The sequence below is a fragment of the Callorhinchus milii genome, unplaced genomic scaffold, assembly GCF_018977255.1.
Source record: "Callorhinchus milii isolate IMCB2004 unplaced genomic scaffold, IMCB_Cmil_1.0 Scaffold9, whole genome shotgun sequence".
Taxonomy (NCBI): domain Eukaryota; kingdom Metazoa; phylum Chordata; class Chondrichthyes; order Chimaeriformes; family Callorhinchidae; genus Callorhinchus; species Callorhinchus milii.
Window position 1 is genome coordinate 14960959 of NW_024704750.1, and position 15474 is coordinate 14976432.

General features: G+C 46.1%; 1 protein-coding gene across 1 annotated transcript; it reads right to left on the reverse strand.

Moving 5' to 3' along the window:
• Positions 1 to 1951: 1951 nt before the first annotated feature.
• dact1 (dishevelled-binding antagonist of beta-catenin 1) lies at positions 1952 to 12481 on the reverse strand. Its single transcript, XM_042338329.1, has 4 exons — positions 11988 to 12481; positions 7500 to 7632; positions 6068 to 6223; positions 1952 to 4086 (listed from the first exon to the last, which is right to left on the reverse strand). The coding sequence occupies exons 1-4, from the start codon at positions 12429 to 12431 to the stop codon at positions 2204 to 2206; spliced, it is 2616 nt and encodes an 871-aa protein (XP_042194263.1). The 5' UTR covers positions 12432 to 12481; the 3' UTR covers positions 1952 to 2203.
• Between the last annotated feature and the right edge of the window lie 2993 nt (positions 12482 to 15474).

A 15474-nucleotide genomic window follows, 5' to 3' on the forward strand; every position in this document is an offset into this window, starting at 1 on the left:
GTCCCGATTAGCTTCCTTCAAAGAGAAAGCATTATATTTATATAACCATCTCTACTTACAGTCAGCAGTTAATTTCAGCTCTTAAGAGATGGCAGTGTCAATGAAACCCCACTTTGTTTCAGTTGAGCTGTTAAACCAAGTTCTGTCTGCCTGTTCACTTGGAGATTAAAAATCCTGTGGCACTATTTGAAAGAAGTATAGGTAGTTTCTCCCAGGATGCTGGCCAACAATCCTTCAAATAAAATTGGTCATTCACTTCATAATGTGATAAGGTGCTATATCAAATGCAAGGATATTTATAATTATCAATTTTATGTCATTAAAAATATCAATTTAACAAGGTGAGGTGTCACCCCCTTAAAGGGGAACAGGAGAGTTATGAACAGATTATATCAGGGAACAGCTCACACTGAACATCCATAGACTTTGGTTTCTGGGCTAATTTTTCAACCGCTTTAAAAGGGACCACCTTTGTCAGCTTAATAAAGGTTTGCCAACACAAGATGAATAAATCACATGAAAACACTTCTGTATTTTTTTTTCATCCTTTCCTAAATAGACATAAGCTTTAGATTTGTCAATAGGCTACATCACGCTTTAAAGCAAATTCTACAGTATGCCTTTCACACCAATGCAGTGATCTTACAACCTGCTCTGGACATAATGGAGTTGTTTAAGTTATCCCGACTAATGAAAAATCCTTTGTTAAACAGAACACAAAATACATCAACATACAAATCATAAAGCAACATGTACTCACACTTCCCTTTGCTATTGCAGTGGCAAAATATTGAATACCACAGACTAGACATTGGGTGAGGACATAAGCCTCATTGCATTCTCTCTGCTAGAAAAGATTTTTTTTGGTCAGCTGGTTGTCTGACACATACGGAAACTCATCACTATGAGAGTTCGAATGCATACACATGGAAAATCCTATATCTGGAATGGAATGCACATTCTCTCCCTGGAGGGATACACCCTGTTTACCTAATTCCAGAGAGTATTAGGTGCAGGTTGGCAAAAGCCAAGGCTTGGGGACCCAATGTGTGTGTTGGGTCACCAGTTTAACCCGCTAAAACCACATAGCTTGTCTGGCAAGTTTCCTGCTGCTTGTTCAGCTTGGGCCGTTGGGCTTGTTCTGACTTTGCCTTGCTGGGCTAACAGAAGCCAAGTGGGAAGAGGAATGTTAAAGGGTATAGGGAGCAAGCAGGAATGCAGGGTTAGAGTAGATGAGATGGGAGAAAAACACTAGCATATACTTGTTGGGCCAAACAGGCTGCTTTTGTGCTGTAACACTCTATTGTCTATAATAATATATTAATAATCCTTGCATTTTGTGTAGTGCCTTATCACATCATTGCGATGTCTCAAAGCACTTCACAAAATAGTTGTGTATTTTGTGGGTGAAACATGGCAGCCAATTTTCACACAGCAGTGTCTTACAAACAGTCGTGGATTAAGTGACTAAATTTTTGGGTGGGGGGAAGGGATTATTATCCCCAGAAAGCAATCTACCAAATCGACTAACAACCAGGTTCCTATTTACTGTCAGGTAAACAGAGGCGAGTGGAGTAAGGAACTTGCCTAAGGTTTCGCCCACCCAGGAATCAAACCCAGGTACTCTTGCTTATGAGGCGATCACGCTAACTACTACACTACGGGATTCCAACATGGTTGTCCAGTGATAAGCAAAGCACTGGCACCAATGAGACCAATTAGAGATAACTATCTGCTCTGCTTTGCATTAACCACATGGAGACAATTGCAGCTCCCTGTCAGTCATTATTTACCATTCACACAAGCTGCGGTGAGTGTGCACTTTAATTATCAGGTCTAACCTCATCTCATTAACAGTACATTTCCACAGAGGCACTGGATGTAGGTCGCAGAGCTCTGGAGTTGTGTCGCAAGGTAACATGTGAAGCAAATTGTCAAAACAGTTCAAGGATTCAAGGTAGACAATTTATTAGAGCATAAAACATATTGTATTAATATACATGGACTATATACAGTTATTGTACAATTTGGTGCCAATATTGAAGATAGTCATGCACATGGAATATTGTAGTAAAAACTCATTACATGCTTATTTCTTACAAAAACAAAGCACACATTAGTCACTCTTTTAGAATACCCACCTTAGAATACACAGTTCAGAATAAGTCCCCTTTACTTTCAATACAATGAAAGACACTTTCTCTTATACAGTCGTCATTAGTTTCAGTGAACCAGATCGAAAGCGCAGGATTTTTTTCTTTAGATTGTGTGAAGCTTTGATTTTGACAAAGGCCTTTGGTGGAGACTTCTTCAGCTCTGGAGCTGCTGTTGTTGTTGCTGTGGCCTGGCTGGGCCGAGGCTGACCTAACTGCGGCCAGACCAGTCCTCCGCTTTCGTCAGAGTCACTGGACGACGTGGTTTCCCCGACAAAGTCCACCTCGCTCAGGCTGGACTCGCTGTCTCCAAAGCAATTGGTGGTGTAGTTGCTCTGCTCGTCCTCGCTGGTGTCCGCCACGGTCGAGTGGAACAGAGACTCACACTCGGCCGAGTACTCGGAGTCGCTGCCTCGGATCCCGCAGACTCCGCTCGCTTGCTGCACGCTGGCCTGAACGTATACACCGGACACTTGGCCGAGGGCTTCCCTCCTGTTGCGTCTTCGCAACCGTTTCAGCGCCTCCTCATGGGTAACCTCCACTGTGGATTTCCACCTGCGATAATCAACCCGCTGCTTGTATCTGGGTTTGACCAGAACAACTTCCCTTCCTGATCCATTGCACTTGACAGATCTGGTGACCCCATTGTGTCTGCCTAGGAGGCTGCTCTCGGAAGGAGGGTGGCAGCCCCTCTTGGCTCTGGGGGTTGTCTTCCTGACATTCTTCTTCACATGGTCCACGTCATCGGAAAAGCGGCATTTTTTCGGAGCCGCTTTGTGCCTGTCCTTCAACGTTTGAACGTTCACATCCGGACCAGCATCGCAGTGTGGTTTGGGCTTCAACGCAGAGCTCTTAACTTTGCCGATCTTTACGTTCTTCGTGCCTTTACGGGACTTGATCACTTGCTGCTGCCCCGGGATGTACTGGGCATTCACTAGGTGGCCACTGTCCTCCAAGCTCTGCACCGAAGACCCTTCACTCCTGAAATCCAGCGGCGGTCTCTCCTCCACAGAACCTTTGGAGGACACCACTTTGGGAGGCTGCGAGATGCTGCTCTCCTCCTGTACGCCCGCCCGTGCTCGTCCATTGTCTTTGGGTGAACAGATGGCACGCTCGCCATTTCCCTCCTGGCAATTGGCAGCTGCAGTGCATGGGGCTAGTAGCCCATTTGCAGTGGTGGTAACCCTTTTCTTGGAAAGGCCGGCAGTCTGAGGCTCACTGACGCCATTTTGTAGAACAGTTAATTGGCTGTTTGTTAAGTCAGCCTTGGTCGATGGTGCACTTTTGTGGTCTGGCGCTTGCTCGCTGCTCTGCTGTTGCTTCTGTAGGGACATCACACCGAATTCGGGGCAGTTGGACACAGAAGAGTGCGCGTAGATATTTCTGGGTGCTTTCATTTCAGTACACGACGGAGGGATAATTGCAGTCTGCCTGACACATACGCTGCCCTGCCTCAGGATTCCCTTCAGTGGGTCTGGGTTCAAACTGGTCCTTGGCTTGTTTGGCCTGACTGGCTGGGCTTTTTTCTGAATGAGGCCAAAAATGTAATTGTCTAGTCTTTTCACGGTCGAAAGCTGTATCGTTGGCCAAGAACTGCTTTGGGGAATGGCGGCAGCCGACTCGCCATCTGCAGGCGCCGACTGAGGTGCCATCGACCGGTCGCCACAGAGCGGCTTCTCCTCCTCTTTGATGCAGCCGCTCGCTGCCGGGTGGAAGAAGATCGGGCTCTGGACGGCCACGGCGTGCAGGGGGCTCGGATACCGATAGACGTCGCTGCCGTTTTTGGAGACCAGGTCGCACTGATACTTGGGGTGGACGTCAGTGACGACGTCGAGCGAGCTAGAGTACGGCGCGGAGAAGGAGCGTCGCACGGCTCCCACGTAATGGTAGTCGAGCAGTCCCTCGCCGCACTCCCTCCAGCCAATGAGATCCTCTGCGAACGAGAACACACCAGTTAATAATTCTGTTCGGTTTTAACTGGACCAAAACAACCAGGTCGACTCTTGAACAAGGGCGGTTGGCACGTTCCACATTGGGATCGAATTCCTTTTTTTTATTGCAAACGTTCAACAATAACACAAAGAGTAACGGAGAACCGTAACGAGATGGGATATCTAAACCGTGTAAATTCACGATAATGCTAACAATAAAGCCTTGTGGTGAGGGAAAAAAGAGTGGAGGGCATACATTATGAATTATTTACAGTTCAAGCTTCTTACGGAAAAACACAGTTCCGCTGGTAATCATATCCCCGGGGAGATAACAGGGTACAGGGAGGCATGAGGAGCCTTGAAATCAAGGTGTTTGGTTGCGTAGTTCGTAAGCACCAATATGGCAAATGCAACCATTGTAAAAAGAAAAAAAAACGCACTTGCTTCGTGCATTGCCATCTCAAAACTCTTCATGCTTGTCACTGTTGGGTGTAATGACTGTCTTTGAAGGCACCCCTTTGTGCCACTACGCTGCATTGAGATGCCTCAAAGACGTGATAAGGCGTTATATCACATACAGGGATTATTATTAATATTATAAGCAGCCACAAGGTGAATGTCCAAATATCTGGAGGATTGCTGGCCAAGAATCTGGGAGAAACTCCCTCCCTCCTTTCAAATCGTGACATGGGATCATAAAGGCCACTTGAAGAACAAGTAATAAATAAGATTTTGGTACATAAAGGTCGCACACATTTTCAGTTTCAACACACTTCACAAAAAAACTGTTCCCTCTGTGAATAGAAGCATATAAACAATGCAAGGAATTTGAACATTCTCTCATTCAATAATAAAGGTTATGAATGGTATGGATTATGCACATAGTTTGCATATGTACTCATGCACTGAATGCCTCAATATATATTTAGACTCAACCGTGTAATACTATAGTCTTTAAAATAGTACTGCATTCTAGAAAGGCTACATTTTCCATCTAGTTTATCTTAAAATGAAGCATGTTAGTACTGTAGTGAGATTTTTGTCTTGTAAAGCCTTGCCCAATCCAAAAAGGAAGGGCAAATTAGATGGCAATGTTTTGCAATGACTTGTCCGCCAATCGGCAAGTCGTACCAAACCATTTGACCTTGAATTGCCAGCTAGGTGTTAAGCAGCCTAAGTTGCAAAGAGCTTTCACAAGATCACAAGATCAGTTCGGATGAAGAAGGCCCTTTGGCCCATCTGATCTCATCCCTCCAGATGAGAATGGGAACTTTCTATCAGAGTATTCGTTTTGGGTATACATGCTAGCAACAAGTACAGGATTTTCAAATTGACCTCCGCCACACAAAAAAAAACTATGCAACACTTATATAGAAAGCACACTCTGGGGGAAAAAGAAAACATACATTTTGTCACTTTCGGAAACACAACAAAAGCAGGTTATGCGATTATCTTTTGACAAGATTGGCATCATACATCCTTTGGAAAACTGGTTCCAAATATATGTAGATGTATATGTGCATTTGATAAAGCACCTTATCACATAGCTGAGACATCTCAAAGTGCTGCACAGAATATATTGTAAAGTGAATTAACTGTTTTTTGCAGTTGAAACTGGCAGCAAATTATGTACAGCAGTGTCCCACAAACAGTCATGGAGTGAATGATTATTGCCCTGAAAAGCAATCTGCCAATCGAGTAACAACCGGATTCTTACTTACTGCTAGGTAAACAGAGGAGTGTGGAGTAAGGAAACTTGTCTAAGGTTTCGCCCGGCCCAGGTCCTCTCGCTTGCAAGGTGAGCGCTCTAACCACTACACTACAGGATTTATATATATCAAAATATGTGGATTATTGAACAAAGGGAGACATTCCATCCCATTTCAGATCAACAAAGTCAGATTGTCCGATCATTGAGGGATTTTCAACCACATTAGTTTTTGTGAGCAGTTTATCGGGGACTGATTTGGATGTGGTGCTTACCTGCCGATTTTGGTCGTCCATCTGTGATGCTCAGTGATGCATCCAATGGACTGCAGAAGCAGGTGCTGGAGCGGCAACTGGACAAACATTCACTGAAAACAGAATTGGAGGAGTTGGAAAGTGACCCAGACGTTCCATCACTCAGCTCATAAAACCCTGCAAAGATGTAAAGCAGGTTAAAACTATAGCAGCTTAAAGGGCATTGATCAGGAGAAAATATTTGATGACACTGAACAATAATTCACATTATTTGAGGATTCTTGACATGCAAGGTTCAATGACAATGTTTATTTAAGTCAATATTTTTTAAAAAATATATAAACCTTCTTGCTTGAGTGATCAACAGTGGGCCATGCCCACATCAATATATTTGTCAAAACATGAGCTGGGTTCAAGAAACCATTTGTGCTCTTGCTGAATGCCCGGAATTTGTGGAAACAAGAATATGGATTTTCTTCAAGCTGAGTCAAGGAAGTAAAGACTATTATAGCTTCCCATTGCTAAAAGCATTCGGGAGGTTGTAATTGAGGTCAATAATATAAAATGAATACACAGAGACCTAACTTCAAAACCTAAGAGGCAACACTTAGCAGCCCACTGTTATCCTGTGATTGCAAAATCTATCAAGGCTTATTGATAGATTTCGGTTATAAAGATTCAATTGTTCAGAGAACATGAAGCTCTTTGCAACTTCCAGCACACCACATGTTGGCCATTAAAGTAAACCGCACACGCACCTCAATTCGGAGTATGTGAGCAAGCAATTCATAGTATGTGCAGTAAGGTTGAACAAAGGAAAGATAGTAAAGGGTGACATTCACCTTATACTTTGCGGCTGAATTTGTCACATATTGCTGTAGGCACCTTATAGAGCAGACTTTTTTTAATGTTATATGAAAATGGAATAGCAAAGGAATAGGAGAAAGGAGGACAGAGGTATATAGGGCAGAGGTTGCTATGGCAACTTTATAATGATGTCTGGATATTTGGTTGTTTAGGCTAGCCAACAGGTTTCGCAAATTCAGCTTGAACTCTCCCTCTTCCCCAAAACACACACACAAGGCCTCATGAGCATTACATTTTAACTCTGAACAAATAGCTAATAAACCTTGCATATTAATGCAAACACGAGGTCTGTTATGCTGCAGATCCCCGCAGTCAATCCTTGCCAACAGTGCACTTCTCATGTTATTCAGATATTGCTACATTACCTGCTGTGCCGTGGCTCCAGAGAATTGCTCGAGTTTTGAAGCAATATCCACATCATCAATGATTTCAAAAAACCAAAGTGGGGGGAAACAATACCCAAACGGGATGTACGTTTGTGAGTAGCATTCCAAGGTTGAAAATGGCTGTTGTGTTTCAGCTCACAGACACACACCAATGAAGTACTGCACTGTACACATCTGGACGCCTGCAACAGCAGACTAACCTGAGCTAGGTCGGCTGTCTGTTTCGAGGTGGTTATTAGGTGCTTTTTCCACATCCAGCCGAAGGTCACTGATCTGCCGATCCAACTCCTGCAGCTGATTTATGAGCCCGGCATCTCTCCTCCTCAAGCAGTTCTGAAAAGCAGGAAGAATGCATGTTTTAATGAATTGCAGATCTCCCGGCGGTCAGCCTTGCATTCCCAGTTGAAGGAGCAGGGAATTGGCATGTTTATCTTGGAGCACCGGAACTGGAATATTTCCTACCTCGCCGAACCCTTCCCCCTCCCTCCTTCTTTGCGGCTGAATCAGAGAATCTTAAAAAAAAGGTCACGGGTCCCCCCTTCCCCCCACACCCGCCCTTAAAATTTTTTTGCTCTTTGTACAATCACAAGCTAGCTTGCCGCAAAAGACATTCAGCCACTTTCCTTTTCTATCCTCTCGCTATTTTTGGTCAATTTAAGGAACAATGCAAAATAATGCAATGATGCAAGACAATAATAATAATAATAATCCTTGTATTATCTCGTTTCTCTCCCCCCACCACCCCCAAACAATGAATGCAGGCTGGGGTCCGTCTGTGTTGGGCTCTCACTCTGGACAGACCAGTGATGCGCTGTGGATCCCGCAGTCAAACACAAGTCAAACAGCGGCAACAGAGCAAGTCCAATTTGATGCCCGGTTATTTGAATCAAAACACAGTTCTGCAGCCCTTTGTAAGGGAAAGTACTTTGTGTTTTGGCGGCTTGCCAGCCTCAGCGACAATTTATCTTGCAGTGTAGCTGGGGTAATAGGCAACAGAGGCTGTTACTGTTTCATTATACTGTATATATTACAACACAAGACACACACACAACCACTGCTTTATAAAGGCAGATATTCCATAAGCAATATCCATACAACCTTTTATTAAAAAGGTATTTAGAACAAGCTGCCTAGTCTTCCCCGCGCTCCCTCTCTCTCCACCACCCGCTTCCCCACTCTCTCTCTGCTCCCCTCCTCCCCCCTCACCCTCCTCCAATGAACTCTATTCCTTGTGGAATTGGCTTGACAGAAAGTTCAATGTGATTGATGAGCCCTGGGCTGAACCCTGGCAATCGGCTGGCGGTTAATTTCTGAACGTACGTCTACATCTAGAATATGATCGAATTAAACCCACATTTTGAGGCAAAAAGTGGTATAACTTGGCGCTCGCTACTCAAACACACGCTGACAGGATTGAATATGGCGTCGCCTGAAAAATCTAAGCGACGTTTAAAACCAAAGGTGACCGACCAACCCATGATTTCTCTCTAGACTTGTTTTCTCCTATTTTTAAGGGAGGAGAGTATATATATATATATATATACACACCCACACACACAGTGACCAAAAAGTCTTATTTTTGCTGTTACCCTATTCTTAAAAAAACAATTTTTTTTTAAGATTTGTTAGACATTGCAATGGTATCAGCACTTTTATATATATCGTTGTACATTAATGATCCCGTGGACAACAAGCTCAAACTATTTCAGTAACGCTTCGATGGGAGATAAAGAGAGATACAGAGATGGAGAGAGATACAGAGATAGAGAGAGATGCAGAAACAGAGAGAGATGCAGAGATAGATTCAGAGATACAGGGGTACAGAGACAGAGGGAGATGCAGAGACAGAGAGAGATGCAGAGACAGAGAGAGATAGTGAGATAGAGAGAGATGCAGAGACAGAGGGAGATGCAGAGACAGAGGGAGATGCAGAGACAGAGAGAGATGCAGAGACAGAGGGAGATGCAGAGACAGAGGGAGATGCAGAGACAGAGAGAGATGCAGAGAGACAAACATTTGAGAACACTACATATTCAAGTGGGGCGCAGTTTTGCTCAGGCTGTATAACCTTGCAGCCTATTGTTCTATCCTGTAGTTACTGACTGTTGGACGCATCGCACAGAGGGAGGGAGGGAGGGAGGGAGGGAGTGGGTGGGGGGGGGGGGGGAGTGAGTGCTCCCCACCCCCCCAACACACACACACACACACACAATCAGCTGAGCTCATGTCAACAGAGAGATAGGAGCCCCTTCTCCGCAGGGGATTGCCTGTAGAGTTAATTTCAATCACCCAACACCCCCCCCACCCCCCCCCCCCCCCCCACACACACAGACACACATACACACTCACTCACTCCTTCCCACATGCTGTGGCAACCCCATCAAGACTTACAGATAAAAACGACCCCCATCCCTATGAAACGAAGATCGAGATTGTGCTGTTATTTTTTCAACATGAAATTAGTTTATTGCAATACTGCGTGGGGTTGGGGGAGGGGGGGGTGTTGGGGTGGGGGGAGGGGGGGGGAGAATATCATACTCGCTATCACCTCGGTCAAAGAACGATCTCTAAACTGTACAATGTAACTGCAAAACTGTACAATGTAACTGCAAAACTGTACAATGTAACTGCAAAACTGTACAATGTAACTGCAATCTCCCATCTCCTCAGTTACCCCCCCGCCCCCCCCCCCCCCCCCCGCCCCCCCCCACCCAGTACCATTTTTTTAACAGACATATCGGCTGCTAATTCACTAATAAAAGGAATGAATGCAGCCCCTATATACACACACACACACACAGTCCCTTATACATACACACACAGTCCCCTATACACACACACAGCCCCCTATATATACACACACACAGTCCGCTATATATATACACACACAGTCCCCTATACACACACACAGCCCCCTATACACACACAGCCCCCTATATATACACACACACAGTCCGCTATATATATACACACACACAGTCCCCTATACACACACACAGCCCCCTATACACACAGCCCCCTATATATATATATACACACACAGTCCCCTATACACACACACAGCCCCCTATATACACACACACACACAGCCCCCTATATACACACACAGCCCCCTATTTTTATATATATATATATACACACACAGCCCCCTATATATATATATATACACACACACAGTCCCCTATACACACACACAGTCCCCTATATACACACACAGCCCCCTATATATACACACACACACAGTCCCCTATACACACACACAGTCCCCTATACACACACACAGTCCCCTATACACACACACAGTCCCCTATACACACACAGTCCCCTATACACACACACAGTCCCCTATACACACACAGTCCCCTATACACACACACAGTCCCCTATACACACACACAGCCCCCTATATACACACACACACACACAGCCCCCTATATATATATACACACACACAGTCCCCTATACACACACACAGCCCCCTATATACACACACACACACAGCCCCCTATATACACACACACACACAGCCCCCTATATATATACACACACACAGTCCCCTATATACACACACAGCCCCCTATATATATATATATATACACACACACACCCTCTCCTCTTGTCTATTGCTTTATAAACCGCTACACTGTAGCTCCGCTGAAATGAATGTGTTCGAGTGAAACCAAATGACTAGAAGTTGCCCACAGACAGTTGTTGGATTTCTCTCTCTCTCTCTCTCTCTCTCTCTGGCTTTATCTGCACAAGAGGTTTTAACGAGTCTCTTCCACACACACACTTACACACACACACACACACACACAGACACTTACACACTTACACACACACCCACACACACACAGACACTTACACATACACACACACACACACTTACACACAAAGCGGTCAATTCAAATGGGAGGAAGGTCACTGAAAGTAAATAGTGAAATCGATACACATCCTTTACCATCGGCACAAATGTAGGACCATTTACATTTAACCCCCACCACCACCTCCACCTCGACCTCCACCTCGAAATTCAAGACTTTTATCTTCACTAAAGACTTTTATCTTTAGTTCGGGACAGAACTGCAACGACCTGGTGTGTGTGTGTGTGTGTGTGTGTGTCTGTGTTTTGTTTGAACAAAGCAATATTTGTACCAAACCTTTTTTAAAAAAAAATAAAGGCAGCGCTATGTGTGTGTGTGTGTGTGTGTGTGTTGTGAGGTCAGTTGATACATGTGTAGGAATACAATATTGCAACACATCCGAACAACATAATATATAATGATACCATTTGCATCCGATGCGGCATCTTATGGAGACGTCTCAAAGCGCTTCACAGAATATACTGCAAAGTGCACCGACCGTATAGTTTGTGGGTCAAACGTTTGCGACCGTTATACACACAGACACTGCACGTACTCTATATATTACATCGCATATGTATGTGATGATGATAATAATAATAATAATCCTTGAAATGTTACGATTGGTACAATTAAGAGGCGTTTGATACAGATCTGGTTCCCCCCCCACCCCCCATCCTCCCCACCCCCCATCCCCCCCCCACCCCATCCCCCATCCCCCCCACCCCCCATCCCCCCCCCACCCCCCATCCCCCCCACCCCCATCCCCCCCACACCCTCCCCATCCCCCCCCACCCCCCACCACACAATAAAAGATCTTCTTACCAGTTGTTTCCTGAGCATCAAAATGTTGTCTTCCAGTTGCTTCTCCTCGGGGGTCAGACAGAGGTCCCCCTGAGCCGCCTTCTTGCTCTCGCCCTTCCTCCCCCTCTCGCTCTGCTCCGGGGGTCTCAGTAACTCCATCGCCCCCCGGACCAGGTACTCCTGCCTCTGCTTCAGGAAATCCAGCTCCCCCAGCCCGGCCAGGGCCGCCTCCAGCCGGTCCCTGGTCCTGCAGCGATCGCTCTCCGCCTCCGTCCTCTCCCGGTTCCTGCTGCTGCTGCTGCTGTTGTTGTTGTTGTTGCTGCTGCTGTTGCTGTTGTTGTTGTTGTTGCCGCCGCCGCCACTCTCGCCCTCCGGTCTGACCGGGTACCGATCCCCCACCGGGGGCGCGGGCGGCTGCGCGGCGGTGACAGCGCCCGGGGTTTGCTGCTGCTTCGACTTCGACATGGTCCCGTGTCCGGGTGGGGGGAGCGGAGACGCCACGGACACCGGACACCGGACTGGGGGGAGGGGGGTCTCGGTCACTCGAGCCCGGGGGGGTGAGGTGTGGGGGGTGGGGGGGAGATGGGGTGAGGGGGTAATTTTTTAGTTGGAAGTTGTCAGCGTCTCAGTCATCTGTTCGCATTTCCCCCCAACACCCCAACCCCTGGTGTCCAAAATCCCACTCCTCCTTTCCTCTCCCCTGGTTGTCCCCCTCTCCCCCGGTTTCCCCCCTCTCCTCCTCTCCCCCTCTCCCCCGATTTCCCCCCTCTCCTCCTCTCCCCCTCTTCCCCGGTTTCCCCCCTTTCCTCTCCCCCTCTCCCCTGGTTTCCCCCCTTTCCTCTCCCCCTCTCCCCTGGTTTCCCCCCTCTCCTCTCCCCCTCTCCCCTGGTTTCCCCCCTCTCCTCTCCCCCCTCTCCCCTGGTTTCCCCCCTCCCCTCTCCCCTGGTTTCCCCCCTCTCCCCTGGTTTCCCCCCTCTCCTCTCCCCCTGTCCCCACCGCGGCTGCAGCGCTCACCGCTGACAGCGCCTCTGGACCTCAGTCTCTGCGCTGCTCACTGATATATAGAGAGGGAGAGGCGAGACAGCGTTACTGTACTGCGTGAGCCAACGGAGCCACTCCCCCTCTCACCGCTCAGCTCAGCTCAGCTCAGCTCCTAATCAACTCCAAATCCGAGTGCCATCAACTCCAGCAGAGCATCAAACACTCCCTCTCAAAGCCCTCTCTCTCTCTCTCTCTCTCCCTCTCTCTCTTAAAGGAGTCGTGCCCTCTTCCGAACAAAAAGGCTTCAGGTGCGACGCAGAGACGTAACGGTCCTCGCATTCGATACAGCGCCTTATCGCGTCGTCGAGACGTCTCAAAAGCGCTTCGCGGGATATGCGGTTAAGCGGGTTGTTGTTATATGCGGTAAAGTGGATTGACTGTGTTGTGTGGGCGAAACCCGGCAGCCGATCTGCGCACAGCGATGTCCCACAAACGTCCATAGAGTGAGTGACCAATTTTATATGTATATTTAGGTGTGATATATATACTGTGTGTGTATATATGTATCACGTATGTTCACAGATTTATATCATATTTGGAATTACTTATATACCTGCTGCACATTTGCCGGCAATTTTGTGTGTGTTCTTATTTATTCAGGTTTCCAGCAAGAACTATTTATTTTCTTTGTTATAGATATATTTATTATTTTATTAACCTTTACTTTTTTATATATATTGTTATATACATATTTACACAATAAGTGATAAATCGCTCTTGCTGGAAATCTGGATAAGTAACAACACATTATTATATGAGAAATTTGCCCCTGAAAGAGAAACAATGGGGAAAATTAACTGTAAAGGTTTGGCTAAAAAGGGCCTCTTCAGACAGCTGTGATAACTGCAATCACCATCCCTACACACCACCTCTAGTCACTCTCTTTCAGTTATTGAGTGACTATTTCTGCAATTGTCCATAAATACGCAACATTTATCAAGATTTCACATCTCATTCTGCAGAACGTTGTATGTGCCGCATTGGATTTCTTAAGATGCTCATTGTGTTTCATGTGTGTTTGCAGAACAGAATTCACAGCTTAACAGTCGACGTGCAACCATTTGCACTCTCAAATACTGCCTCTTGCAGATTTCCGGAAATGCTGCACACATGGCCATGCAGTGAATGATCAATTTTACCTGGGGATTGTTGGCCAGGACATAGAGAGAATCTCCCTTCTCTTTTTGAATATTGTTTGTGGGCTCTTTAATCTCAGTTTAATGTCTCCGAAGGACGACATCTCCAACAATGCAGCACTTCCCCAGCATTGCACTGGAATATCAGCCAGAATTTTGAGGTAAAAGTGCCGTCGTGGGGCTTGAATAAACAAGTCAAAAGATCCAAATGCAACTAATACAGATGATAGCAGCAACCCCGCAACTGTTGAAACCAACTCTTCATTGCTGGTTGCACCTGCAAATCCTACTCTCTCGACAGCCTTCACACATTGCCTTGTAAAGTGTTTTTAGGAACATTAACATATTTAGTATCTCTAAAAATACAACTGCAGCTGTCACCTAGAGTTTCTCCCCACCACCAACCCCCACTCCCGTTCACCGTTACACTTGTTACTTAAATATTATCTCAGCCCTGATGTATGGAATATACAAGGCGAAGAAGGTTGACTTTCGAGGGCTGGTCTTGCAGTGGCTGAGAAAGGGGTCATTGCTTCCTTAAGAGCACGGGGGTGGGGGGGGTTGGAGCCCCCAATTTGATGAAGAGGCCAAACACTTAATGCGAAAATGAACCAACATCGCACCTTGACAAATCCCAGATCTTTGAAGCTGACATGAACCCCAGATCAATGACCCAATCGGTTCAAGCCATGCACTTGCGAGCAGAATACGATAGATTTGAGTGTAATCCATCAGTCGCTGTTAATTGCAACTGCAGCACAACCCAACAATAGTTAATTCCTTGTTTGTCCTGAATTCAAGCAGAATTCCAAACAAGTCTTAGAATTCCTTGCTCGCAATTCAAAACCAGCATTATTAAATCCATAGCCCACGTTGATTGGATCATGTGCAAGCAATACCGAACTGACCAAGGTCTCTTGCTGTGTTTTATGTGCTTTTTTGGGGAGGGAGGGGGGGGCGGGTGGGGGAGCAGGGGGTTAGCTTAGAAGTCTGATACATGTGGAAACCTATCACCATTTATTTAAGAGACACAAAACTCCAAACTGAGAGCTCCATGTATGTGTGGGTTTAAATAACTAAAACAACTTGTCATTGCAAACACTGGCAAGCTTCCAGGTAGATGGATGAATGCTTGGGGCTTGGGTTGCAAGGTTGTCCAGGAACCCAGCAGCAACTCATGATAACTTCCATTCAAATCTGTTTTTTTGGCCTCAGCTGAACCGTTCGGGTTGATGTTCTGATCTGGGGTCAGCATCGTCCTGATGTGTCTGTCCGCATGGTTCACGTCAGCTTCAGACAGCCAGGAGGTTGGCCAGATTTGAAATCAGTTT

Excerpts from the sequence above, each read along its gene's own strand:
- dact1 (XM_042338329.1), bottom strand. The coding sequence starts at position 12,431 with ATGTCGAAGTCGAAGCAGCAGCAAACCCCGGGCGCTGTCACCGCCGCG. Across the intron at positions 7,633-11,987 it reads TGATGCTCAGGAAACAACTG|AACTGCTTGAGGAGGAGAGA; the intron begins GTAAGAAGATCT and ends CCTGCTTTTCAG. Across the intron at positions 6,224-7,499 it reads AGACAGCCGACCTAGCTCAG|GGTTTTATGAGCTGAGTGAT; the intron begins GTTAGTCTGCTG and ends ACATCTTTGCAG.